At 47.5% G+C, this 27927-nt stretch overlaps 1 protein-coding gene across 1 annotated transcript; it reads left to right on the forward strand.

Annotated features, from left to right (window-relative positions):
- Positions 1–1592: 1592 nt before the first annotated feature.
- Positions 1593–27890, forward strand: dse (dermatan sulfate epimerase). The gene is made up of 6 exons (XM_083643667.1): positions 1593–1731; positions 5240–5700; positions 11405–11658; positions 19951–20190; positions 23416–23623; positions 25216–27890. Exons 2-6 carry the CDS (start codon positions 5285–5287, stop codon positions 26963–26965), a joined length of 2868 nt encoding a protein of 955 aa, XP_083499793.1. The 5' UTR covers positions 1593–1731; positions 5240–5284; the 3' UTR covers positions 26966–27890.
- The last annotated feature ends 37 nt before the right edge of the window (positions 27891–27927 follow it).

Here is a 27927-nt window from a genome sequence, read left to right on the forward strand (position 1 = left end):
GGTTGGCTAACTAGCGAATGTTAGCCGTTAGCTAACGTTAACTAGACAAACACAGACATGCAGAGCTCCAAAAACAGAGCAATTCGTGATTGTGTTACTGTAGTTTCTGCAGAGTAACGTCCATGTACCTTTATGGTATTGCAAAGGGATCTGACGAATAGTGCAGTAACAGTCGGGGGGAGGAAGTCCATATATGGTCTATCCGGTCATGGGGCAGTGGGCACAGGACATTACGTCATCACAGGATAACGCGATTGGCTCAGATCTGTTCAAATCTGAGCCAGCCAATCACGTTGTCCTGCGCCGTTTGGCACGTGTATAAAAGGCGACCGGGGTGGGTGGGGGGAACCAGAGGAGAGGGAGAGGGAGAGGGAGAGGGAGAGGGAGAGGGAGAGGGAGAGGGAGAGGGAGAGGGGGAACCAGAGGAGAGGGAGAGGGAGAGGGAGAGGGAGAGGGAGAGGGAGAGGGAGAGGGAGAGGGAGAGGAGAGGAGGAGAGGAGGGGAGGGGAGGAGGGGAGGAGGGGAGGAGAGCGCTGCCAGCGGCACCACCCCGCTGGGCACAGACACCCAGGCCAGCCACCCCAACCTCCAGGCTGCCACCACCCAGGCTAAGTGCCCCTCTGCTGCAAACTCATGTTTCCCTTGTCATCAGTCATGCTGGACATCAGTACAAGTGTGAGATCCCTCTCATTCCCGCAAATATGTAACGTAGCCTATGTAAATACAGTGTTGTGTAGTGGACAGGTCCGCCCATAAGGGGGTAAAGGGGTAAGCTTCGAGGGGCGTCGCCACTATTACACCAACATTAAGGATGCCAACCGCCATTAAACACAGAAGAAGAAGCTGAGAAAAAGGAAGTGCTGTGGGGTTGCAGCTGGTGAAAACCGTCTATAGCTAAGACAGATTAATTGTTATAAACTTATGGAACATTTTGTCAAAAATAAAGGGGTGGGGCCCTAAGGGATCGTTTCATCCCAGGCCCGGGGAAGATACACACTGGCCCTGCGAAGAGGCTCTGGGTTATGGGCCCCTTGAGCTGTTGGGGCCCCCCTGGGCCTGGGCCCGGTAGGCCCGTTCTGTAATACATCCCAGTCTCTACAGTACAGACATGTGCCATTTTTTGCCAGGTTTTTGCAAAAACCATGCCGTTTTATTGAATGCAGTATAAATGTGTTATTTTCACATAATTCTATTTGAATATTTCTGCATACTGGGGTAGGCTACCTAAACAGAATAGCATAAATGTACGCTTGTGAGCCCAATTGAAGCCATTTTTCTGTTATGTTTGTTTTTGCAATAGGCAAAATTAATTTTCGAGCAGTCATGTGACATATTTTTGGGGAAAATAGGACCCTGGGAACATAGGAATGACTTGAGATGTGACTGCTGTGTTGGATCGACCTGCAGGAGGTTAGTCGGTGGGAGGAGAGCAGACACTTCATTAGTTCTCCTCTATAAGCCACTTTCTCTCCCCTCAGTGCCCCTCCTCTCCTCCGGCATGACGTTCCCTCCCCTCCCCTCCCCTCCCCTCCCCTCCCCTCCCCTCCCCTCCCCTCCCCTCCCCTCCTCTCCTCTCCTCACTCACACACACATTCTTTCCCTGCGCAGTGGAACTTTGCCTCGCTCCTAAAACAACTTTACTGCCATCGATTTCATATCGAGACGCTTACTGATCGTTGCAGGCGAGAAATGACGGCTGGAATAGACTTTCGTGACCGCCGCTTCTGACAGGTAAAGTCAACCGCGTTTTTGCCTTCACTGCTTTCAACGCTTTTATTCGTGCTCGACTGGAACAAGGCTACTTTTGTGCACATGATTTGGCTTATCGATACCATCGATCATTGATAGTGCTGTAAAATCAGCGTTTGCTAATTTGGGGGTGATTGTAAAACTTTCACAACAATATTCTGTGTGTAGTTTTTCCATCAGCCTACTATGGCTTTGTGAAGGAATGTTAAACTTTAAAATTGTAAATGGTTCTACTGCCCATGGAGCAGATGGCATCAGCAGCAGCACTGGAGGAGCCAGGAGTGACTTTTGTGGGTATAACCACAACACCCCTCCATTACCTTCTAATACAACCAAGGCCTCAGTGTTGAGTAGCAGTCAGAACCATTTCATTCAATAGCAAAGTAGCCTACTATGGTGGTAGGCCCATGGTAGGTCATATCTGCTGTTAATCTGGGGCTCCAGGGAGGGTAGAAGTACATGCCGATTTAGGTTTACATTGGTGTTGGCTAATTACTAGCTATTTCTAGAATGAGATCAAAATCGCACAATCCAAACCAGAAGTAATGCTATAGTATAGAGGCCTACTACACACCACAGTAAAACTACAAGGCCCTTTAGGAATATCACAATGATAACGACCGCTATCCATATAGGAGATGAAACAACTCCTTAACTATAAGGTCAATATAAAGTCACCATTGAGTGCCACAGACACAATCTTTAAGGAGACATTTAGGGAAATAAAATGCTGGAGTACTCTACTTCTGGTTATTAGGCTTCCTAAAAATGGGTCAGAGTTCAGAGGCTACTGTCTGCCTGTGATGAATTGACCCTTGCTTGTCTTGACCTCTGCTTGGCCACATGCTCCACCATCCTCATGCAGCACCACTGAGGAATGTGAGCCTTCATAAGGTCAAAGGTCAGGATTAACCTGGCCCATCAGGGGACATGTTTGTAGTTTCTAATAGGAGGACACGTAACACATTGAGCTTGTGTTTGTTTATTTAAATGTGGGAGGGGGGCAAAAATACATAATGTATCCCACACACTCAGGTCAGCTCACACTCAGGTCAGCTCACACTCAGGACAGCTCACACTCAGGACAGCTCACACTCAGGACAGCTCACACTCAGGACAGCTCACACTCAGGTCAGCTCACACTCAGGACAGCTCACACTCAGGTCAGCTCACACTCAGGACAGCTCACACTCAGGACAGCTCACACACTCAGGACAGCTCACACTCAGGACAGCTCACACACTCAGGACAGCTCACACTCAGGACAGCTCACACACTCAGGACAGCTCACACTCAGGACAGCTCACACTCAGGACAGCTCACACACTCAGGACAGCTCACACTCAGGACAGCTCAGCACAGCTCACACTCAGGACAGCTCACACTCAGGACAGCTTACACTCAGGACAGCTCACACTCAGGACAGCTTACACTCAGGACAGCTCACACTCAGGACAGCTCAGACTCAGGACAGCTCACACTCAGGACAGCTCACACTCAGGTCAGCACACACTCAGGACAGCTCACACTCAGGACAGCTCAGGACAGCTTACACTCAGGACAGCTCACACTCAGGACAGCTCACACTCAGGACAGCTCACACTCAGGACAGCTCACACTCAGGACAGCTCAGGACAGCTCACACTCAGGACAGCTCACACTCAGGACAGCTCACGCCATAAGAACGGCCTGCAGTCTAGACGTTGTTGAAATCACTACCAAATGCTTTTCCACCAGGCCATCGCCAAGAGCTGCGCTAAGGTCATGGAATTTACTCTCATGTTCAGAGGGGAGACGATGATGATGATGATGGCCAACTCTGTCTTTCTGTCAAGTGCAGCTCTTTAGTTTAAAGCTGGTGTCTATAACAGCCCGGTAGACCCAGAGTACTGTGACTTCAGTAACGGGCCATTGACGCCACTGAGGCCTGCTTGTCTGGACATCTGGGTGTGCATGGCTAGACTTGTCTGACGCTACTCATTTGAGTGAAAAAGGCGTGTATATTCAATAATTGGTAACACAGTGGTCCGAGGTGTCGATACAACCTCCAGATTAGACCTTTAACCCATTGATACCTGATGCAGCATTTGTGTGCGTATCCCTTTAAGACGTGGTTCGCGGTCTTAAAGGGATACGCACACAAATGTGGGCTATACACGCAAGTGCTGCATCAGGTATCAATGGGTTAAGTGGATAAGTGCATAGTAACACGACCATAATGCAGTAAGTGAGGATTTAAGGGGTGAAGGCTATACAATACATATTGTACAATACATATTACACATAATGATGACCAGGGATTTTCGAAGAAACTATAAAGAAGACGAGCAGACGTTTCCTGCTGAGTGAAATCTGTATAATAAATCAGCATGGCAGTAGCATGCATGTACATTATATTTACACAGCAAAGGCCTCCCTGCGTGCGGGGGCAGTGTTTGGAGATTGGTAATAGTTCCTAGTTGTGCCTCTCAATAAGTGCCTGGAACAGTAGAGCCAGGATGATCAGTCATACAGCTGGATCTCATTATGCCAGGAATGCAGGGCCTTTGTAAGAAAAGGCTGTGCAGAATATGGGCAGGCTTTCTCAAAGTCTCCTCTCTCCCTCCTCTCCTCCTCTCTCCCTCCTCTCCTCCTCTCTCCCCCCTCTCCTCCTCTCTCCCTCCTCTCTTCCTCTCCTCCTCTCTCCTCCTCTCCTCCTCTCTCCTCCTCTCTCCCTCCTCTCTTCCTCTCCCCTCTTTCCCCCCTCTCCTCCTCTCTCCCCCCTCTCCTCCTCTCTCCCTCCTCTCTTCCTCTCCTCCTCTCTCCTCCTCTCCTCCTCTCTCCTCCTCTCTCCCTCCTCTCTTCCTCTCCCCTCTTTCCCCCCTCTCCTCCTCTCTCCCCCCTCTCCTCCTCTCCTCCTCTCTCCTCCTCTCTCCCCCCTCTCTTCCTCTCCTCCTCTCTCCTCCTCTCTCCCCCCTCTCCTCCTCTCTCCCCCCTCTCCTCCTCTCCCCCTCCTCTCCTCCTCTCTCCCCCCTCTCCTCCTCTCTCCTCCTCTCTCCTCCTCTCTCCCCCCTCTCCTCCTCTCTCCCCCCTCTCCTCCTCTCCTCCTCTCCCCTCCTCTCCTCCTCTCTCCTCCTCTCTCCCCCCTCTCCTCCTCTCTCCTCCTCTCTCCCCCCTCTCCTCCTCTCTCCTCCCCCCTCTCCTCCTCTCTCCCCCCTCTCCTCCTTTCTCCTCCTCTCTCCCCCCTCTCCTCCTCTCTCCTCCTCTCTCCCCCCTCTCCCCCTCTCCTCCTTTCTCCTCCTCTCTCCCCCCTCTCCTCCCTCTCCCCCCTCTCCTCCTTTCTCCTCCTCTCTCCCCCCTCTCCTCCTCTCTCCCCCCTCTCCTCCTCTCTCCTCCTCTCTCCCCCCTCTCCTCCTCTCTCCCCCCTCTCCTCCTTTCTCCTCCTCTCTCCCCCCTCTCCTCCTCTCCCCCCCCCCCCCCCCCCGCCCCCCTCTCCTCCTCTCCTTTGCAGCTGAGCTCCTTCAGGCGATGCCACGGACCCCTCTCTGATGTGACCATGAGAGCCTACACCCGCGGGGCCCCCACAGTCTTCTTCATAAGTCTGTTGCTGTGGCCCCCGCTGAGAGCGGGCGAGGCGGACCCCAGCGGAGGAATCCCCTTCATGGGAGGGAACTACGATGGCCATCCCATGCTGTACTTCGGCCAGGGGGGCGCCGAGGAGCTGCAGGCGGCCGCCGCCGGGACCCACCGGGACATGGCCGGGCGGATCCGCCAGGCGGGGGAGGCCATGCTGGAGCACCCCGAGGAGTACCTGCCCCCCTGGAGCCCCGCAGAGTTCAGCGCCCGCTGGAACGAGGTGTACGGGAACAACCTGGGAGTGCTGTCCATGTTCTGCCTGCTGTACCCGCACCGTGCCGGGGCGCTCGACCTGGCCAGGGACTACATGGAGAGGATGGCGGCTCAGCCTAGTTGGTAGATTTTCTGTCTTTGTTCCTCTTATCATTTACACATTCGTGCATATCCATATCCTTACGTTAACTATGGGTTCTATTTCCGGTGTAACCAATTTAGATAACCCCCCAGCCCCCGACAAAAAAACCGTCTATGAGGATTTTACCCTTTTACAGCAGAGCCATTCTGCTCTACAGCCGTGTCGTTCGGGTGCTGGGATAACGTAATGCATTGTGGGTAGTCGGCTACTAACTGTGGCTAATGTTAGCGGCTAGCTAGCTATGTTACATGGCAGTAAAACGCCACCAAATTGATTTAACTTTTAACCATTTATTTTCGAGTAACACACATTTCAAGTTTCCATACGGACCTCCAGCGTTGGTTAGTTGTTTATAACGTGACTATATTTATAACTTTTATAACGGACTCCAGCTTCCGGTTTATAATTCGGGTCTGCAGCAGAGTATAACAAAGGAAATGGAAAGCTGCAACAATAAGTCACGTTAAACCAGACCTTGTACCCACAATTATTTTTTACAGTGGGGCATTCAAAAATAAGGTGGATAGGTTTTCATACAAGATTCTGTTGACTGTAAAAAATCAAGAGGGTAGCTCCGTTCGTGAAGAATGAAGCCGAATGCTGAAGTGCCTTAAACCTGCCTTCTTTCTAATGGCCAGCAGGGCGCGACTCCACTGGCTGCAAAAAGAAGTCTGATTGTATGGAAGTTACAATGTGAAAATGACCCGAGTTCTCACTTGATTGATCACCTCAGTAAACCCTTTCCTAATGAGATGATGTCTCAATCTCTAGTTTCAAGTCTTCTTCAATACAGCTGATGTTCATTTAGTCAATTATGGTCTCACTCATTTAGAGTCAAATAGATGAGAAAGCAGACTATGTTTTGGGGCTGTGATTGACAGGTCGTCTGTCCACTGATCGCGCACGTCACCGTTCACGGACACTTAGCAGGCGGGGCTGCGGCTCTGTGGGAAACGTTTCTTCTGGCTCCACATAATCAAGATGGCGACGATCAAAATGCCAAAATCAAAAAGGCTCAAAACGGGGAACTCACTAACCAACGGGTGACATCACGGTAGCCACGTTCATATTTAATATACGGTCTATGGCGAAAATCCATGAGAAAATAATCACTTTTACTGCTCACTCCTTACTTTATAAAACCCTCTTAGGATTTCTTGTCTCTTTTGTTTCTGTTTTTCTCATTAAATAACAGAACTGTTATTGACTGTGATGACTATCTGTCATCCTCTCTGGATATTAATACTAACTCCTCCCCCCTCGGAGGATTATAGTCAATCCCTCCCTCCATTGTGTTCTCCTGTTCCTCCGTGGGCAGAGCCGGGGTGCATAATGTGGTCCGATAAGTCTGTGCTCCAGGAAATATGTTTAGCAGCTGTTTGAAGTCGTTGCTGCTGAACGTGCCCCCCCGTTCAAAGGAAATGAAATGTTCAGATGTGAGCCGGACGGCCCACGGCAGTGAGCGTGATGGAGGGGAGGGGTCCCAGACGACTCGTCTCCGTTCAGTCCCACACTGCTCTGCCTCCTGGTCTCACAGCGGGGCCCCAGGGTGTAAGTTATGTAACAGACATACTCGAGAGTCTAGACCATCTCAAAAATATGGACAGAGTCCCCGTGACGTCACCCATTGGTTTTTGGATTATCGTTTTGAAGCCCAGAGTATGGGAGTGTGGCCGCCGCCATCTTGGGGTTCACACAGCTCGCGCGAGACCGCACGAGACCGCACGAGACCGGGGGGTTTCCCCACAGAGCCTCGGCTCCGCCTGCGATCGGTCCTTGAACGGCAAGCTACGTGATCGCTGTGCAGGCGACCTGTCAATCACACGAAAAACAGTGTTTTCTATCGCCTATTTGACTGTAAACGTGTGAGTTATATAAAACAGTTGTCATGAAAGGTGAAATGAGTTATTCACCTTATGTTCAGACCTTACAGTGGTCTGGTCTATACTATTCACCTTATGTTCAGACCTTACAGTGGGCCAAATTCTTCCGGGTCCTTTTAACACTTCCGGCGGTCACGGCGCAAAATAAGAGAGTTGTTTTTGGAGCGGACAGTGCAGGGGGTAAAATAAAGAACGTAGCCTACTACTACTTTGAGCGGGTACACAGCAAGCACGCGAGTATCCACTGTTAGCCAGGTCAGATAACGTTATCGTCGACAATGACGAGCACTTTCTTGTAAAACATACCTGGACTCCAACAAAGAAAGCTTCAGATAGTTTTCTCTCCTCCGAGCGCTCGAGCCACTAACGTCTATAAGACCCGTATACCAGACGTTAACGTAATTCCCTGGAATGCGAGACTTAACGAGCCAGTTACATGGCGTTGCATTCTTAGACATTGCCGTTTGCTTTCATTTGGTATGTTACATACAATTGGCTAAATTATTAGTTCATTCAGAGTTAGATGATATTGGAGCAGCCAGCCATTTTCTTTTCTTTTCTTTTTAGCCGGAACTTTTGATACGGCCACACAACCGGGTCAAATGGGCGTGGCTACATAAGGAGAATAGAGAGCAAAACCCTGTTTTGAACCACGCTGTAAACCTGTTTAATCATGTTGTAAAATCAGGCATTTTAACATGGGGGTGAATGGGGAAGTGGCCATTCGAGGAACTAGAGATTTGATCACTTCTGCATCGGCTTCATCTGTCCAACCCCAAGCTCGCCGCCTGGTAACAGAGAAGCTGTTGCTGTGATGCTCACTAGTGTGATCTCATCTCTTATAGTTTCCTATTGATTCCTATTCATTTCCTGTCGCCTGTGAGACGTTTTCACAGTCATCATTCTGTCAACAGTGTGATTTCAATCTATGAACAAAACGCCTGGCAAGTGTGCAGCATGGATGACAAGTTGATTACAGCCAATGAAGGCTTCCCACTTCCCACTTCCCACTTCTGCTTTTATCTTGACGTCTCAAAAATAATGCTTGGAGAATGGTTGCATCCATCGCTGGGGTCGATGACGGTAACCATAAAAGTCCATTTATTATGTTTTTGCTTTGATTTTCGATTCATGCAACCTAAATATCGCTTGAGCTGCTAGCATGCTATAATAACCTCTTGGAATGATGTAACTTCAGGACAGGCAGTGTCAGAACAGCAAAAAATAAATAAATAGGTGATTTTCCTGTTGTAAAGATTGTAGCTGGACCAGACCCACTACTACACACATGATGGAGTCAAGCCTCTCGCATCGCTCACAGCTGCTCCTACTGTCGTTTCCTCAATTCTCAGTTGGCATAAAGTCATAAGACAGAATCAAGTCATAAGACAGAATCAAGTCATAAGACAGAATCAAGTCATAAGACAGAATCATCTAGTGTTCTAATCTTGGACTGAACATAATAACCACACATGAGGAGATTGTGTTCATCGCTGATGAACTGAATCTCCTCCAGAACTGTGAGACAATGGACAATGACCTCTCTTCCACTATGCTCCTTTTCTAGGGTTTTTATTGTATTAACGCAAAGTGCAGGACGTTTCTCACTGCGCCACCACAGCTGATAAACCACAAGCCACCGAGCATGTTTGCGAACGTTTTCCCGCTGGCCGCACTTTTATTATGGGCCACCGAACCTCACACACAGTGGCTCCAGAACCTCACACACAGCGGCTCCAGAACCTCACACACAGCGGCTCCTGAACCTCACACACAGCGGCTCCAGAACCTCACACACAGCGGCTCCAGAACCTCACACACAGCGCCTCCAGAACCTCACACACAGCGGCTCCAGAACCTCACACACAGCGGCTCCAGAACCTCACACACAGCGGCTCCAGAACCAGTCAGCTGTGGTATTCCGTGACCTTCAATTATGTCTCCGACAACTCGTGGAAGGGAACCATATTCCGAAGGGGAAACTCCGGCTTGTGGCGTGGTTCAGTGTTTTGACACGGTCCATGTGTCAACATAGAGAAGTGAGCGTCTGTGTGCTTTGGCATAAGACAGTCTTCCTTTTTGCAGCACTTAATTAACTAGATTCAACAAAAAATGTGTACATTTTTGCCCTTTTTTAATAGACGCATTTGCAACATATGGAATATGGATAGCCTTTCACACCTTTGGTCGTTTCATAGCCATGTTTAAAGGGAATTAATCTCAACTGAAGCTCAGCAGCCACTTGACACGTGGAAATGATGTATTGGCAGCATGAAAGAGATGAACCTGCCTCGGGGCGAGCAGTGTGTCTTTCATATATATCATGATGTGTGTAATCAAGTGTTTGAAGAGTTTTCGGGGGCAGCTGTTAGCTGGAGGAGATGTGAAGCTCTATTCGGAAGTATAGCTTGTATATTCTACTGTATATCACATCCTATATCACAACATCATCTGCTGCAGTGGATCTCATATCAAGGACCCCTAATTTTGGACCCCCGTTTGGTGAGATTTTGTCTCTCAAACCTAAATCTGAGAATACAGTATTTTCTATCGTTAGATATGATTTTAACAGTGAAACTATGATCAAAACAGTCATACTTCTACATTCTCTAACTGTGTTCACTTCTTGTAAATGAAATAATGGTGACGTTTAACAGTTCATCAATTTTCTGGGGACCCCGTGGAGCCCCCCTCCAGGACCCTGGTGGTCCCCGGTCCCTACGTTGAGAAGCACTGTTCTTCTACTGAGTGAGATCACGGCAGTTTAGAACACAAGTTTGGCTTCATCACCACATCTGAAGTCCATTTTTCACTGTAATTACAGTCTGTGGAATAATTAAAATAACGCCTTTAACTGTTTTATAACAATAGCGATTTGCGCTCTTAAAAATGCACGGAAGTCAGCATTCTCATATGTTTGCTGCTCTTAAAGAGGAGGGAATTTGCACATGCTACACTTTTATTTGGCTCTTTACACGGCTATGTACATGTAGATTTAATAGCTGTGTAAAATGCCACTTTAGTGAAAAGACATTTGAAGGCCAATTAAGAGGCTAATTAAAAGGCTTGGCAAAGGAAAAGACATTTTCCTGGATTTCATTTAAAGGGTGAAACTTTTGACACCTGTATACTGCCATGTTGTTAAAGGAACAGTTCACTCAAAAATCAAAAATACCGATTTTCCCTCTTACCTGTAATGCTATTCATTCACTGTGAATAGATTGTTTTGGTGTGAGTTGCCTGAGTTTTGCAGATATCGGCCGTAGAGATGTCTGCCTTCTCTCCAATACAATGGAACGGGATGGCACTCGGCTTGTGGTGCTCAAAGTGGCAAAATATACATTTGAAAAACTCAACAGCATTGTCTCTTTCCAGAAATCATGACCCCGTTACTCAAGATAATCCACGGCTTTGTTGTGAGTAATTTCATTTAGGAACTATTTTTTTCCGACCAAACTTCACCCGCCAACCATCTCACTACACAGAGGGAAGCATGCTGCTAAGGTTAGCTTAGCTGTAAGGTTAACATTAGCACGCTTCCCTCTGCGCAGTGAAATGGTTGGAGGGTAGTTTGGTCGTAAGAAAATAGTGCTCATTGCAAGTTCTGTGGATTCTCTTGAGTAACGAGGTCATGATTTCTGGCATTGACAGACATTGCTGTTGAGTTTTTTGGGGGGGGAGATGAACTGTCCCTTTAAAAGCATATTTTGCTCTCAATTATCAAAATGTCACTATTGACCAAATTCCCTAAAATGATTTCTCTGCTCGTGCCTTCAGCCATTTGTTGCTGTCTGTTTTGCAGGTTGGTCAAAGATGCACCCTGGGATGAAGTTCCTTTGGCGCACTCCCTGGTCGGGTTCGCCACCGCTTACGACTTCCTGTACGAGTACTTGAGCAAGGGGCAGCAGGAGCGCTTCCTCCAGGCCATCGGCAACGCGTCGCGGCTGATGTACGAGAAGTCGTACGTGCGCGGCTGGGGCTTCCAGTACCTGCACAACCACCAGCCCACCAACTGTGTGGCTCTGCTGACCGGCAGCCTGGTGTACATGACCCAAGGTGATTATCACTGTCTGATGCATGTGGTTATAATCTGTGCCTCCTGAGTTGATTATCGCTGTCTGATGCATGTGGTTATAATCTGTGCCTCCTGAGTTGATTATCACTGTCTGATGCATGTGGTTATAATCTGTGCCTCCTGAGTTGATTATCGCTGTCTGATGCATGTGGTTATAATCTGTGCCTCCTGAGTTGATTATCACTGTCTGATGCATGTGGTTATAATCTGTGCCTCCTGAGTTGATTATCACTGTCTGATGCATGTGGTTATAATCTGTGCCTCCTGAGTTGATTATCACTGTCTGATGCATGTGGTTATAATCTGTGCCTCCTGAGTTGATTATCACTGTCTGATGCATTTGGCTATAATCTGTGCCTCCTGAGTTGATTATCGCTGTCTGATGCATGTGGTTATAATCTGTGCCTCCTGAGTTGATTATCACTGTCTGATGCATGTGGCTATAATCTGTGCCTCCTGAGTTGATTATCACTGTCTGATGCATGTGGCTATAATCTGTGCCTCCTGAGTTGATTATCACTGTCTGATGCATGTGGTTATAATCTGTGCCTCCTGAGTTGATTATCGCTGTCTGATGCATGTGGCTATAATCTGTGCCTCCTGAGTTGATTATCACTGTCTGATGCATGTGGTTATAATCTGTGCCTCCTGAGTTTTTGTAAACAGCTTTCTACAGTATCAATAGCCTGGTAAAGAAACCTCCTGGTAACGTGATCTCACATTCTGCTTCACTCTACGTATCAGTCTGCACTGCCAGACATCCACAGCGATTTCAGTGGGCGGGAGTACTTGCCTTGACAGACAACTCCTTCGGCCAATCAGCATAGCCAAGTCCAATCCAAAGAATGGCAAAAATGTATTTTCCACCGAGAAACTCTGCTGGTGCATACTTTTGTTCTTAGTCTGTTTCTGCAATAAGTGCACTTATGGCTGTGTTTACTCTACTAACATTAATGTTCCCACACGTTGCTTCAGGAGACGCCATTACTGTTTTTCCAGCGGCATCCCTGATTGGCTGGTTACGTTGTCGACTATGGTACACAGTCCCTGAGTGATTGGCCAGGTTACATTCAAATTTTTGAAAAAAGGGCTGGGCGTGGGTGGAATTCCAGGAGCGAAATAGAATGTGAGTTAATGTGATCAGGATGGTTTTGACCATTTTATAAAACCCGTTTAAGAAAGAAATACATCTGCCTCACTCTGTATGAAGGAGCTGCAACACAACTAAAACAATGTCATTCTTGGGGTTTTCACTGGAGAGTTTTACTGTCACATGGAGCTGAAAGCTGTTTCACAGGCTTTTCCCACTCTGCCAAGAATACAAGTCTGCAGCGAAACTGAATACTTGTGATTTTTCAGATTTTGTTTTCTTTTGCCTGAAAATGTTCACATTTATAGATACTCAATATAAGCTCAAACCCCTGGCTATGGGCAGCTTCAATCCAAACATATTGATCATTATTGCCCTTGAAAAACGCAAGTTGGTCAAACCCTGCTTAGAAGTGCGAGACTGATTTCTAGGTTAGGGTTAGGACAATATTTACTGTTGGTCTAAATCCAACGCTTTTGAGAGCAGTGCCCCTTTGATGAGGAGTCGAGCAATTTAATACATTTAAAATGCAATTTCTTTTAAATAGGTGGGACGTTTAATTATTCCACAACATCAACTTTTATTAGTTCAAATTGCTTCATTCTGCAGAAGTGTTAGTTGTCACTTATATCTTTTGAGTAAATGGATCATTCCTGCCTCAAAGTGACAAAAAATATTATTTTCTTCCCATGGTGAGAATTACCTGGTTTTATTTGTTTATGCAAAATGTTATTGACTGGGATTTCAGTTCAGCCCGCCTGAGTTAGCTACTGTACCCTAGCTGCACGGCATCCTTTGTCAAGTTTCTCCAGCCAGGATGCCCCATAGGGTTCTGTAGCATTCTGCAATTTTTATTTATATTATTTTATTTTGGAGACGTATCTGACTGCCGTACTGTAGGCACCAATAAGTATTTCCTGCTTATTCTCTCTGATTCTTGCTGTTCACTTCAGCCTCGACATCCTGGACTGAATATCTTGTGTTGTGGAGAAAGGCCAGTGGAAGGTGAACGCGTCTTGTTCCCAGCAGGCCTAGTGGCCCACAGCTTGGTGTGCTTATACAGGGATTTGACTTCTGCTACAAAAGATCCAGTCCTGATGTGAACTAAATGACAGCTGGCTTACAGAGATCACTGTGGTCACGCTGGTTTCCTTTTGAGGCTTTTTCCCCCCGTAGAGGGTAGGCAGGGGTGCAAAGAGGACGGGCTGTGCAGACTCAGTTCACTTTTGGTTCATTGTTTATCTCAAGACAAAGAAAGCTTGGCTTATTGACACCTCTGCTACATGATGATAGGGACAATTTAAATCACAAAAACACATAATATGGAAACATCCTGGAGCCCCAGAATGCACCTGGCTGTCCACGCAGTCACATGACTCAGTGCACCACTAGAAACAAAGATAAGGTACACATGGCCTTTCTGAAGAGGCTTTAACCTTGCTTTGAAAGGTCATCATTTTAGATAACTAGTTAACGTTTCATTTCAGTTTGTTACATTTGGAAAACTAACAAGAGGAGGGGCTGATAGGGACATTTTTGATCACATTAGCCTCTATTTGGACAATCAGTAGTTAATGGATTCATATACACTTTCATTTAAGTTACACATAGTAAGGTTAATACACAGTTATTACAGAGTTATTGTGCATACATAGACAGACACCATATTCCTATCCCACAGGCCAGAAGAAAGCTAGGTTGTCTGCAGAAAGCTAGGCCATCTGCAGAATGCTAGGTTGTCTGCAGAATGCTAGGTCGTCTGCAGAATGCTAGGTCGTCTGCAGAATGCTAGGTCGTCTGCAGAATGCTAGGTTGTCTGCAGAATGCTAGGTCGTCTGCAGAATGCTAGGTTGTCTGCAGAAAGCTAGGTCGTCTGCAGAATGCTAGGTCGTCTGCAGAATGCTAGGTTGTCTGCAGAAAGCTAGGTTGTCTCCAGAATGCTAGGCCGTCTGCAGAATGCTAGGTCGTCTGCAGAATGCTAGGTCGTCTGCAGAATGCTAGGTCGTCTGCAGAATGCTAGGTTGTCTGCAGAATGCTAGCTTGTCTGCAGAATGCTAGGTCGTCTGCAGAATGCTAGGTTGTCTGCAGAATGCTAGGTTGTCTGCAGAATGCTAGCTTGTCATTTCAGTTTGTTACATTTGGAAAACTAACAAGAGGAGGGGCTGATAGGGACATTTTTGATCACATTAGCCTCTATTTGGACAATCAGTAGTTAATGGATTCATATACACTTTCATTTAAGTTACACATAGTAAGGTTAATACACAGTTATTACAGAGTTATTGTGCATACATAGACAGACACCATATTCCTATCCCACAGGCCAGAAGAAAGCTAGGTTGTCTGCAGAAAGCTAGGCCATCTGCAGAATGCTAGGTTGTCTGCAGAATGCTAGGTCGTCTGCAGAATGCTAGGTCGTCTGCAGAATGCTAGGTTGTCTGCAGAATGCTAGGTCGTCTGCAGAATGCTAGGTTGTCTGCAGAAAGCTAGGTCGTCTGCAGAATGCTAGGTCGTCTGCAGAATGCTAGGTCGTCTGCAGAATGCTAGGTCGTCTGCAGAATGCTAGGTTGTCTGCAGAAAGCTAGGTTGTCTCCAGAATGCTAGGCCGTCTGCAGAATGCTAGGTCGTCTGCAGAATGCTAGGTCGTCTGCAGAATGCTAGGTTGTCTGCAGAATGCTAGGTTGTCTGCAGAATGCTAGGTTGTCTGCAGAATGCTAGCTTGTCTGCAGAATGCTAGCTTGTCTGCAGAATGCTACTGTAGGTCGTCTGCAGAATGCTAGGTTGTCTGCAGAAAGCTAGGTTGTCTGCAGAATGCTAGGTTGTCTGCAGAATGCTAGGTTGTCTGCAGAATGCTAGGTTGTCTGCAGAAAGCTAGCTTGTCTGCAGAATGCTAGGTCGTCTGCAGAATGCTAGGTTGTCTGCAGAATGCTACTGTAGGTCGTCTGCAGAATGCTAGGTTGTCTGCAGAATGCTACTGTAGGTCGTCTGCAGAATGCTAGGTCGTCTGCAGAATGCTAGGTTGTCTGCAGAATGCTACTGTAGGTCGTCTGCAGAATGCTAGGCCATCTGCAGAATGCCTTCAAAATATGCGGCAGGCCTCATGTAGTCTGATGTGGGTCCTATAAATGTCTGTGACTTTCTGTTCATTGCATGTAAATATGTGTATGCATTCGTGGATGTACAAGAGTGCATCTCTTGGCCAAGATATCTGTAAGACGACTTCTGACTCCTCGGTCAATCTTTTAATCTCAAGTGTTTTTCTTCAAGTGGTTCTCTGTAAACAGCCTTTTGGCTGATACATTCCATTCTACAACACATGAGAAGCAGTTTTGCCTGGACGCTGCTTGTGTCTGTTTTGTTTTCCACATATTATTTTTGTTAAAACCATGCTTTTTACAGCAGACATCAACGTGATTTACGTGCAATGATCAATTGAATGATCATTCCTGCTCATTCCACATACCCAGGCATCTCTCCTAACATTGTGCAGAGGCCGGACTGCGTTTCATTTCCCGATATTTATTATTTACCATTCATTTCCTGTGCAAAAGTATGACATTACATGCAAATATTATTCTGTCAAGATGGCTGTGAATAGATGGCCATTTGCCAGCAATGTGCTGCCAGAACCGGCCCCATTTCAGAACTATCTCTTCTCCAGCAGCTATCTTCTGCAGGATTTACATTGCTGACATTTAGGACTCAGTCAGCACCGCCTCTCATATTCGTTATTAATGTTTTGGCAGATTTAGTGTGTGCCCTGAAATAACACTCTCATGCTCTCAAATTCACAAACCATCAAGAAGTGTTGAGTTTGGGTCCATAGGGGGGCGCTGTGCAGGGAGAGTGGCTTAGATGGCAGGATAAGAGGACAGCGAGCAGCTTAGAGGTAAGAGGGATAAGTGCATTCCAGATGCAGGTGCCTGCATGTTGGTGCCTGGAGGCTCAACGCTTAATTGGCCAGAATTGTGCACAGTTTACCCAGAGTTCATCGGTAGTTAACCCCGATCTGTCACATCCTCCCCGCTGGCCACCAACACTGTCAAACTGTCTGCCAAATCGATGCATGAAGTCTATTGTTTCGTACTTGGATTCTACTGAATGTAGAATAATACTGTTGACTTGTGTATTTGTACCTGGAAACAGCTTGGGCTAGACAAGAGGCAGGTTAGGAATGACAGTAATGACTGGAGATGCTATATTAAGACACTTCTAAAATCAATGTATTGTAATGGATAATACTTATTCCACAATCACAGTGCAGTTGGATAGTTAAAAAACAAACAAATCGGACACACATTGTGCTCTTTACTGTTGCTGTGGTGAGATTTGCCTCACCTGAGCTGAGATACGGGTCAGATTGTTGGATTTGGTTTCACCGCAACAACATTAATAAAAACAAATCTATTAATAATAAATGAATAAATAAAAATAGAGAGAAGACTGCAGCTCCCAATTTCTCACAGTATTAGTATCCCCCCTCTCTCTCTCTCTAATATATGAAATTAACTAGAAATAATTAGTGCCCATTTGATAATTTATTGACTCGACGAATGCGATTCAACAGTGGTGTTTTATTTAGACGTGCGAACAAACCGATGGGGCACCTTGACCTTTGCCATTGCGCTGGCAGCACTCGCAGTGTGGGAGGAGTTCACTGGCAGCACTCACAGTGTGAGAGGAGTTCACTGGCAGCACTCACAGTGTGGGAGGAGTTCACTGGCAGCACTCACAGTGTGGGAGGAGTTCACTGGCAGCACTCGCAGTGTGGGAGGAGTTCACTGGCAGCACTCGCAGTGTGGGAGGAGTTCACTGGCAGCACTCACAGTGTGGGAGGAGTTCACTGTCAGCACTTGCAGTGTGGGAGGAGTTCACTGGCAGCACTCACAGTGTGGGAGGAGTTCACTGGCAGCACTCACAGTGTGGGAGGAGTTCACTGGCAGCACTCAGGGCTGATGGCTCTCTGGGGCTCCAGACTCAGCACCCGGGCTGACAGCTGGCCTAAGTCCTCAGCAGCATTATCTCCTCTGCTAGTCATTAGGCAAACTAGCCACAGTTCTAGAATGGAGGACATGTGGTCAAGTCAAGTCAAGTCAAGTTTATTTATATAGCCCTAATTCACAAGCATGTCTCAGAGGGCTTCACAGAAAATATGTCTAGATAATTCTAGCTGACACAACAGTAGCAAGAATATACAGAATAAAGATAACATTTGAACAATTGATAGAGAAATATAGAAAATATAGAAATGAAGGATGGTGGTGTTACTGTGCTGCATGTATGTGATGTAGGTTGGCTGCTATGTGCTCTCCTGTTAATGTGGGCTGAAGTGATCATCTTTGAGGATTTGGGGCATCTTTGGTGCTAAGTGCTCATCTCTGTGCTGTTGTTGCACTGGTGACCATAGATTGTATACAAATATGGACATGGCCACCGTGAAAACCCATTGGTTTCTGGACTCCCAATTTGAAATCCCAATCTTGGTTTTCTTGGGGCCAGGATTGACCATATTTGGTCCGTGATTGGTGAGCTGCACGATCACTGAACAGTCACGACTCACGCCCCAAAGCAGTTGACTTTATCGTCTATTTTACTCTAAATGGGACCATAATTTACAAAATAAAGAAGAAAAAGAAGATTTGAAACTATAATGAATGAGAACATAAACTAAGTGTTTACTGAGGTAATAAAGCAAGTGAGAAGTCAGGTAATTTTTCTATTCACTTCTATACAATCTGACTTCTTTTAGCAACCATAGACTGTATAAAAACGGGTGAGTTATATAACAATTCACACCCGTACAGTTGTTATGACAGGCGAAATTAGCTAGAGACCAAAACCGTTTTTTGAACCAGGCTGTAAACATGTTTATTTCTGCTGTAAAGTCAGGCATTTTAACATGGGGGTGAAGGGGGAATGACTCACTTTTGGAGCCAGCCTCAAGTGGCCATTCGAGGAAACTGCACAGCTTTTGGCACTTCCCTGTTGGTTTCATCTAGCCCGGCCCGGAGGTTGCCGCTTGCCGGTGACTGAACAGTGCGCTGCTCAGAAGTGTGGAGCCGGAGGAGCCGGTGAAGCGCCGTCTGGCTAAATGTGCTCTTTGTGTGCCAGAGGAGTTCCTGTTTGATGGTAAATACCTGCTCTGTGTAGGCCACCGGTCCCCAAACCAAACAGCGGCGTGGACCAACTCCGATGGGCCGACCCAGCCGACTGGGCGGGTGCCAGGCAGCCACCGCCGATGGCCCCAGGATTCCTCAATGAACTGTGGCTGGAGTGTTTATGTGGTCACTGGTTCTCATAGTAAACGCTATGTGTGTGATCCAGTGAGAGAGAGAGAGAGAGAGAGAGAGAGCATACATTGTGTTGTATGCTGCAGTGTCATACTTTCCATACGCCTAGCTAAATGCTGTGTGGAAAGAGTTGCTAAAGGTTTCTTTAGGTAAAGGACCAAGAACACGTTGTTTGCTGTGATGCTGTTTTTAAATGAATTACGTGCAGAATAAATACGAGTGACACTGTAACGCGTGCACATAAAGAGAGATCAGCTGAGGCAGGTTGGTCGTAATGCGAGCTTTCTTTCACTCGTGAGCATATTCTCAATCAGCTAAGCACTGACTTACAGGATTACAGCTTGACCCTCCCTAGTCCCTATTCATGCAAAACGATTAAAAAAAATCTATTTTTGCTTAGGCATGTTGTTGTAGGTTATTTTGTCTGCAACGTTTGTGTTTGTCTTGTCTGCTTTCTTGACTACCTCTGGCTAAAGTTAAAACTAAAGCTGCATTACGCACAATTTTTTTTTTTTTTTATGTAGAAATAAATACTCTGAGCGTAAATCACAAAGGGCTGCAGTAGAGAAGTGTGTCAAATCTACCCAAATTCAAACCAGATTTCCCCCAAACTCAATTCTGGTGTTGAGTAAGGACATTTCTCAGCCCACAGAAAGTAATGAATGAAAAGTTACAGCCAAATGCAGTGTGGCTAAACAAGTGCCCAAGTGAGTGTTCTTCATGAACATGAGATCTTTCGCCTTTCTCACCCCATTTGGTATAAAGTGATCATAGATTTGGACAGTTTAGTAAACGAGAGCAAAACACGTGCAACGTCGCCCGCTGATGTAGCTTCAAAATAAACTCGGACTGCATTTAGCATCTGAAAGCAAAGCGACCCTCCTCTGTTCCAGGTTACCTTCAGGAGGCCTACCTCTGGACCAAGCAGGTGCTTGCCATCATGGAGAAGTCCATGGTCCTTCTGCAGGACGTGACGGACGGCTCTCTGTATGAAGGCGTGGCCTACGGGACGTACACCACTCGCTCTCTGTTCCAGTACATGTTCCTGGTGCAGCGCCACTTCGCCATCGGCCACTTCGACCACCCGTGGCTCCTGAAACACTTTGCCTTCCTGTACCGGACTATCCTGCCTGGTAAGTTAGTGTCATCTGCTGTGACCAAACACTCTCCTTTCCCCTTTGTGACATTGACATGTTACAAAGTGATACATTTCTGATTGAAATGGATATATTTATATAGGCATATATTAATTTATTATTATGATATATTTAGGCAGCCAGATTTCAGACTGAGTCAACAATCTGTGAGCAAGTGTTTACTTGGCTATGAATGGCTGACACATCTGGGCTAGCCCCGCCCCCTAGCATGCTCGATGCCAAAGTTACCCAATGGATGCATTAGATGAGGCATGAAAATAACCTGGGGGCACCACACTGGAGAGTAGCTTCTCCTGTGACCTGTAGGGGGCACCACACTGGAGAGTAGCTTCTCCTGTGACCTGTAGGGGGCACCACACTGGAGAGTAGCTTCTCCTGTGACCTGTAGGGGGCACCACACTGGAGAGTAGCTTCTCCTGTGACCTGTAGGGGGCACCACACTGGAGAGTAGCTTCTCCTGTGGCCTGTAGGGGGCACCACACTGGAGAGTAGCTTCTCCTGTGACCTGTAGGGGCACCACACTGGAGAGTAGCTTCTCCTGTGACCTGTAGGGGGCACCACACTGGAGAGTAGCTTCTCCTGTGACCTGTAGGGGGCACCACACTGGAGAGTAGCTTCTCCTGTGACCTGTAGGGGGCACCACACTGGAGAGTAGCTTCTCCTGTGAGTAGGGGGCACCACACTGGAGAGTAGCTTCTCCTGTGACCTGTAGGGGGCACCACACTGGAGAGTAGCTTCTCCTGTGAGTAGGGGGCACCACACTGGAGAGTAGCTTCTCCTGTGACCTGTAGGGGGCATGCATGCGTGCACTTATTACCTTCCTGGATGCCTTTCAATGTCAAAGCTGTGCTGAGAGCAGCAGGGATGCGAGGCTCTCCTCTCCTGGCTGTCCTGGAAGGCTCGTCTGAAGGTCAGGGGGAGGGCAGCAGGGGAGGAGGGGGTCCCCAGGTCAGGCTGAAGGTCAGGGGGAGGGCAGTGGGGGAGGAGGGGGACCCCAGGTCAGGCTGAAGGTCAGGGGGAGGGCAGTGGGGGAGGAGGGGGACCCCAGGTCAGGCTGAAGGTCAGGGGGAGGGCAGTGGTGGAGGAGGGGGTCCCCGGGTCAGGCTCGTCTGAAGGTCAGGGGGAGGGCAGTGGGGGAGGAGGGGGTCCCCGGGTCAGGCTCGTCTGAAGGTCAGGGGGAGGGCAGTGGGGGAGGAGGGGGTCCCCGGGTCAGGCTCGTCTGAAGGTCAGGGGGAGGGCAGCGGTGGAGGAGGGGGTCCCCAGGTCAGGCTCGTCTGAAGGTCAGGGGGAGGGCAGTGGTGGAGGAGGGGGTCCCCAGGTCAGGCTGAAGGTCAGAGGGAGGGCAGTGGTGGAGGAGGGGGTCCCCAGGTCAGGCTCGTCTGAAGGTCAGGGGGAGGGCAGCAGTGGAGGAGGGGGTCCCCGGGTCAGGCTGAAGGTCAGGGGGAGGGCAGCAGTGGAGGAGGGGGTCCCCAGGTCAGGCTGAAGGTCAGGGGGAGGGCAGCAGTGGAGGAGGGGGTCCCCAGGTCAGGCTGAAGGTCAGGGGGAGGGCAGTGGTGGAGGAGGGGGTCCCCGGGTCAGGCTCAGACACTTCACAGCCCCCTGCCAACAGTTTGTGTGTTGGGCTGCGCGGCACTGCTGCATTCAGAAGGCACCTCTGATTGGCCAGGAGAGCGGCGGACAGGAAGACAAGGCAGCTTTCTCCTCCTGGACAGGAAGACAAGGCAGCTTTCTCCTCCTGGACAGGAAGACAAGGCAGCTTTCTCCTCCTGGACAGGAAGACAAGGCCAGATTATCCTCGACCGCCCCATTTGCAGGCCGGATAGTTGCTCTCCTCTCACTGTGTGTGTGTGTGTGTGTGTGTGTGTGTGTGTGTGTGTGTGTGTGTGGCCTGTTTTGAATATCAGTAACAGTCATAATATCAACTAAGCTCGTTGCCAACAACGTTGGTTATTGACGATTGCCTCGGAGCGTGTGTTTGCTCAACGCTTCGTGGCGCTCATAGCTCCAGCGCTGTAATGAGGCACTCTTTACAAAACCACAAGCATGTGGAGTTGTTGCAGCCTGTTCTGACATCAGCTATCTGTTCTGACATCAGCTATCTGTTCTGACATCAGCTAGTTGTTGCAGCCTGTGCGTCTGTTCTGACATCAGCTATCGCGGTGATCTTTGGCTCACAAATGAGTTCCTGCGGTGAAATGTTTTTATTTGCTAATAGCTTGGTTTGAACACCCATCTTCTCCACACACCAAACTGCAAGTTTGTCTTTTTCGATGTTTACAAAATGAATGTCAACAGTTTGTGTTTAGGATGAGACTGAGCGCTGGGAGCTGCTGCTTTCAAACGCTTAATATTGGTGGCAAGATTGACTTATTTAACTTTTGTTACATACATACATACATACATACATAGTACATGCACTATGTTGTCTCTGTCGTGTGTCGGATTTTACACAGAATCCACACATTGTTTAAGGTAAGATTTCTATAAATTTTTGCATAACCCTAGCCGTGTAAACCAGTGGTTCTTCTCAAACTTGTTCACGTCAAGGACCGCTAACCTGACACAAATTAGACCATGGAGCCCCAGTTGATCAAATTCTGTCCCAGGGTCCCCCATCGGATCATATTTTAGCTGTGAAGTTAAATTACCCCCCATTTTTCTAAAATGGGGACCCCCTCAAGGACCCTGGACCCAACACTGCTGTAAAGTATTCACACACCAATCAGTAGATCAACATGTCAGCTGTCAAAGTCATATTTACCCAACAGTCAGGATAACAATGTTGTGCATGAAATCCATTTGAATGGCCACTATTAAAGTTGTCCTCTGTCTGTTTATTTTATTTTATTTTTATTTTATTTAGCAATTTAACTTTTTTAGAACACAGAAAAACAAACCAAAAACAAACAAACAAACAAACTCGGATACAGTAAAAGAAAAGAAAAGAAAGAAAAAACATACATACACTAGTGCCATCAGTCACATACAGCTTGTAAATATATATATAAATTATGCCTGTAAATATATATACATATATAAATGAGTGGGATCCCACACGAGGGAGAAAGACCGGCCGGGCGAGTCACCCATCACCCCTAACCTCGTCAAGCTAGGCCAGAAACGCTCTGTCTGTGTTTTGAACTGTAAAATAATCGACATGTCTCTCTGAGCCTCACCTGCTCTGCTACTCTGTCTCACCAGGGTTTCAGAGGACTGTGGCCATTGCTGATTCCAACTACAACTGGTTCTACGGTCCGGAGAGCCAGCTGGTCTTCCTGGACCGCTATGTGATGCGCAACGGCAGCGGGAACTGGCTGGCAGGTCTCATTCACCAGAACCGAGTGACCGACGGGCCCGGACAGGCTGGCAAAGGACAGCGCTGGTGCACGCTCCACACAGAGTTCATCTGGTATTTCAAACTCTTTGACAGTTCAAAACACATATTGGTCAGTCGTGCACCTTGCTATTTTGTTGTTTGATGATGTGTACAGTTAAAGGATAAGTTCACCCAAAAATTTAAATTCAGTCATTCTCTACTAAACATTTGTGGAGTTCCACAGCGAAAACACTGTTGCAGAGTGACCAACTTTCAAACATAAAAAACAACAACAACAACATAAATAAATAAATAAATAAATAAGAATATAAAGCCTCCATACTGGTCACCTGGCATAATCCAAGTCTCCACAAGCCCTGAGATGCCAAGTTGACTTGAAAAGTGGTCGTTTACACCCTGTTTCTTGACTGTAGCAGGCTACAGTAAGTGCACCTGACATCCATGGCCCACATGACTACAGTACAGTTGATCATCGGAGAGGCAGAGAGATCAATTTCTCCAACTGCAGTAGTCATAATAACCCAGAATGCAATGCAGCCAGAAGACATGTTCAAAGTCAAAGTCAGTTTTATTGTCAATTCTGCCATATCAACAGGACATACAGAGCATCAAAATGCAGTATCTCTCAATCCACGGTACAGGTGAATACACGTAAAAGACAAAACAACAGGGGTATAAAATGCTAGGATGAGAATAAAATAACAATACTAAGTATTTATTTATTTATAGTATTTTAAATAAGTATAAGTTAGGCTGGGGGTCTGGGGGGGGACAAGGTGCAATAAGGCACATGTCAAGACAAAGACTGTAATAACTCACTGTAATAAAGACTGTTGTGTTTTGAGTAAGGAGTACAGCCGTCATCACAGACATGATTGATTAGTAATATTTGATTAGTTAGTAGTAGTACGTTTTATTCGTGCTTCAAAGTCATTTACAGACTCAAATCACACATACATGATAGTACATTAAAAACAGCGCAGAGTTGAAGATACATTTTCAATAAAAATGTAATTGGTCTACAATAAAATGTAAGTAATAACATCTAGTGGCAAATCCTATGTGAAGAAGGGGGAATGCTGTATAATATCAGTAGAGTGGGGGAAAATGAAGAGTGAAAGTTCTGCTCGTGCTGTATGGTTGTTGAGGAGTCTTGTGAGCTAGGAGGGGATGGGAGAATTGAAGTAACGTACGTCCAGATGTCCTCTAGAAGGGGGGAGCCACTCAAAGGAGTGAGAGGATGGTGGTGACTGAGCAGATTGCAGGCACATCTCTTCCCTCCTGGGCGTTTAGGGCTTGCTGGTAGCTGGTCTAATGCGACATGCCCTCGTTTGCACACGCTCATTGATAGCAGCAACAGCAGCAGGTTTCTCTGGCCGGATCGAAATGCATTCTGGGAAACGTAGGAAAACACTAGCTGAAGTAGATGTAGATAAGGCAGCTTGAGGAAACGTGGGTACACCAAAAAAAAGTTAATTGCATCACTTCAACACAAAATAACTCCTGAAATGCATTTAAAACTTGACGGTACAGCAGTGTAAATGTATTCTCCCGGTGGATTTTTATGGATGTTTTAAATCTATTTAAAAATAAATCAATTTCTATTTATTTTGTGATCTGTTTAACTGTATTTCTAATCTCTATCCTATCATCGTATTATGCAGGTTTGACCCAGGCCTGATCCCCAAACCGCCGTCAGATTTCGGAACCTCCCAACTCCACCACTTTGAGGACTGGGGGGTGGTCACCTACGGAGGCGCGTTACCCGCAGGCACCAACCGCACCTTCCTCTCCTTCAAGTCGGGGAAGCTGGGCGGACGCGCCATTTTCGACATCGTCCACAGGAACAAGTACAAAGACTGGATCAAAGGGTGGAGGAACTTCAACGCCGGGCACGAGCACCCGGATCAGAACACGTTCACCTTCGCGCCCAACGGTGTCCCCTTCATCACCGAGGCACTGTATGGACCCAAATACACCTTCTTGAACAACGCGGTGTTGTTTGGCCCGGCGGTCTCAGGGAGCTGCTTTAAGCCGTGGGCCGGCCAGGTCACAGAAGCCTGTGACTCCAAGTGGTTGAAGTACAAAGTGGGCCTGGCGGCTGATACCCAGGGGAAGGTAGAGGCCGCCATGGAAAGGCAGGGGATGGTGTTCATCCGTGGCGAGGGACAGTCTGCTTACAACCCCGACCTGAAGATCAGGAGCTTCCAGAGGAACGTGCTCCTGCTTCATCCCCAGCTCCTGGTCCTGGTGGATCACATACACCTGGATCCAGACAGCCCGACCAGGGCCATGAGCGCTTTCTTCCACAACACCGACCTGCCGTTCCAGAACACGAAGGTAGACGGCGTGCACGGAGCGTTTGTGTCACGTGGTGAGAGCGCGTATAAGATGTTCTGGATGGACGACACGGGCTTCAGTGACAAAGGGGTGGTGGGGTACTGGAATTACCCTCGTGGCTATCCATATAATGGCTCGAACTATGTGAATGTGACAATGCCACTAAGGTACCCTCACACCAGGGTGGCCTACATTTTCTATGGACCAGGGGTGGATGTGCAGAGCTTCAGCCTGCGTAGCGACGACCAGAGAGTGGATATTTACCTGGCCACCAAGGAACACACCTACACCATCTACCTGCTGACAGGAGAGGTCACCAGCAAGCCCCTGTTTGCCATGGTGCTCTTCGACCACAAGAAGGTCGTATTCGAGAAGGCAGCGGCGGCCGCGATGGACAGCTCGCCGGAGGAAGTCGAGGAGTACGTCAACGTGGTGGAGGACAACCTCCAGCACGTCAAGCCCGTCTTCCAGCAGATGGAGAGACACATCCTGGGACGGGTTCTCAACACTGCCAGCTTCCGCAAGACTGCAGAGCGCCTGCTCCAGTTCTCCGACAAAAAGAAGACGGAGGAGATCATCGAGAAGATGTTTGCCATGTCTAAGAAACAGGGCAAGGGGAAAGGGGGCAAGAAGATGAACCTTGGAGAGAGGCTCTCCGAGAGCATGCCTGACATTTTTGCACAGGTCGAGGTGAGTGACAAGAAGGAGAGACAGAGGACTTCAAAGCGTGTCCTCGAGGAAAGTCCAGAGGAGGGAGAGGGGGACTCGCGGGCCTTTATGGATTACGCAGATGGCCGCAAAAACCGAAAGGGGGGTTTTGTTAAGGGGCGTAAATTCAAAGAGGTTCATATGGTAGCCACCGCTGGCAGCGAGGGTCAGTCCAGCGCGGCCTCCTATATAAGACTCTTTCTCATCCTGAACATAGCCACCTTTTTCTTGCTGCTGGCTGTGTTACTGACTCGCTTCCAGAGGGGGCGCAGTCTGCACACCCAGAGGTGCTTCTATGCCGTCCTTCTCATCGACAGTTTCATCTTACTGTACCTCTACTCCTCCTGCTCTCACACACAGTGTTAACATCATCGGTAGGGCTGCAACTAACCATTATTTTCATTGTCGATGAATTGGGCGATTATTTTATCGAGTAATCGATTAGTCGTTTGGTCTATGAAATGTCACAAAATGGTGAAAAATGTTGACTTTTTCCACAGAGCCCAAGATGACATCCGCAAATGTCTTCTTTTGTCCTGACCAACAGTCCACAACAACCCAAAGATAATCAGTTTACTGTCATAAAAAATTGTCTAAACAATCAATTATAAAAATAATTGGCGATTAATTTTCTGCCAATCGACTGATCAGTTCATCGACTAATTGTTGCAGCTCAAATCGTGTGTGTGTGTGTGTGTGTGTGTGTGTGTGTGTGTGTGTGTGTGTGTGTGTGTGTGTGTGTGTGTGTGTGTGTGTGCGTGTGCGTGTGCGTGCGCGTGCGTGTGCGTGTGCGTGCGGGAGGGAGGGATCGTCCGTCGACAGATCTACTGACCTGTTGTTCACGACGGATTAAACGCACCCCACACCTCAGTCTGAGCCAAATCTACCTAACGGGTGTTCAGGAAAAGACTTGATTCCAAATAGGAATTGTTAAATCGCCAAGATTTAAAACCAGACCACCTCTGACGTAATAAGCTTCTGTGGAGCTGTAGATTTGAGTCTGTATGAAGTTTGTCCTGTACAGTATTGAGAAGTCCTTACCTGACGCTGCCAGACAGGGGCGGTATTGTGTTCACACCGTGTCCATCTGGCAGGGTCAGGTTAGAGAAGTCCGGCCTTGTATCGACCATCTCAAGGTTAGCCACTAAAAATGCAGTCATCGCCGTCTGTACTTGAGACATGTGGTGTCTACATAGTTCTTAGGTATACATATAAATGTATATATGTGAAAACAAGATGTATTTTTGTGGTCTTATTTTTTACCAATTTGTAATTAAACTTACTACACGCATGGCTGTGCATTGTCATTGTGTGTTTGTGTCTAGTGA

Source organism: Poromitra crassiceps (assembly GCF_964638095.1).
Source record: "Poromitra crassiceps genome assembly, chromosome: 9".
NCBI classification, from domain to species: Eukaryota; Metazoa; Chordata; class Actinopteri; order Beryciformes; family Melamphaidae; genus Poromitra; species Poromitra crassiceps.

Bases quoted from the DNA above. Each gene is read 5' to 3' on its own strand.
- dse (XM_083643667.1), top strand. From the start codon at position 5,285: ATGAGAGCCTACACCCGCGGGGCCCCCACAGTCTTCTTCATAAGTCTG. The intron at 20,191-23,415 runs GTAAGTTAGTGT...CTGTCTCACCAG, and splicing joins GTACCGGACTATCCTGCCTG to GGTTTCAGAGGACTGTGGCC. The intron at 23,624-25,215 runs GTATTTCAAACT...CGTATTATGCAG, and splicing joins CTCCACACAGAGTTCATCTG to GTTTGACCCAGGCCTGATCC.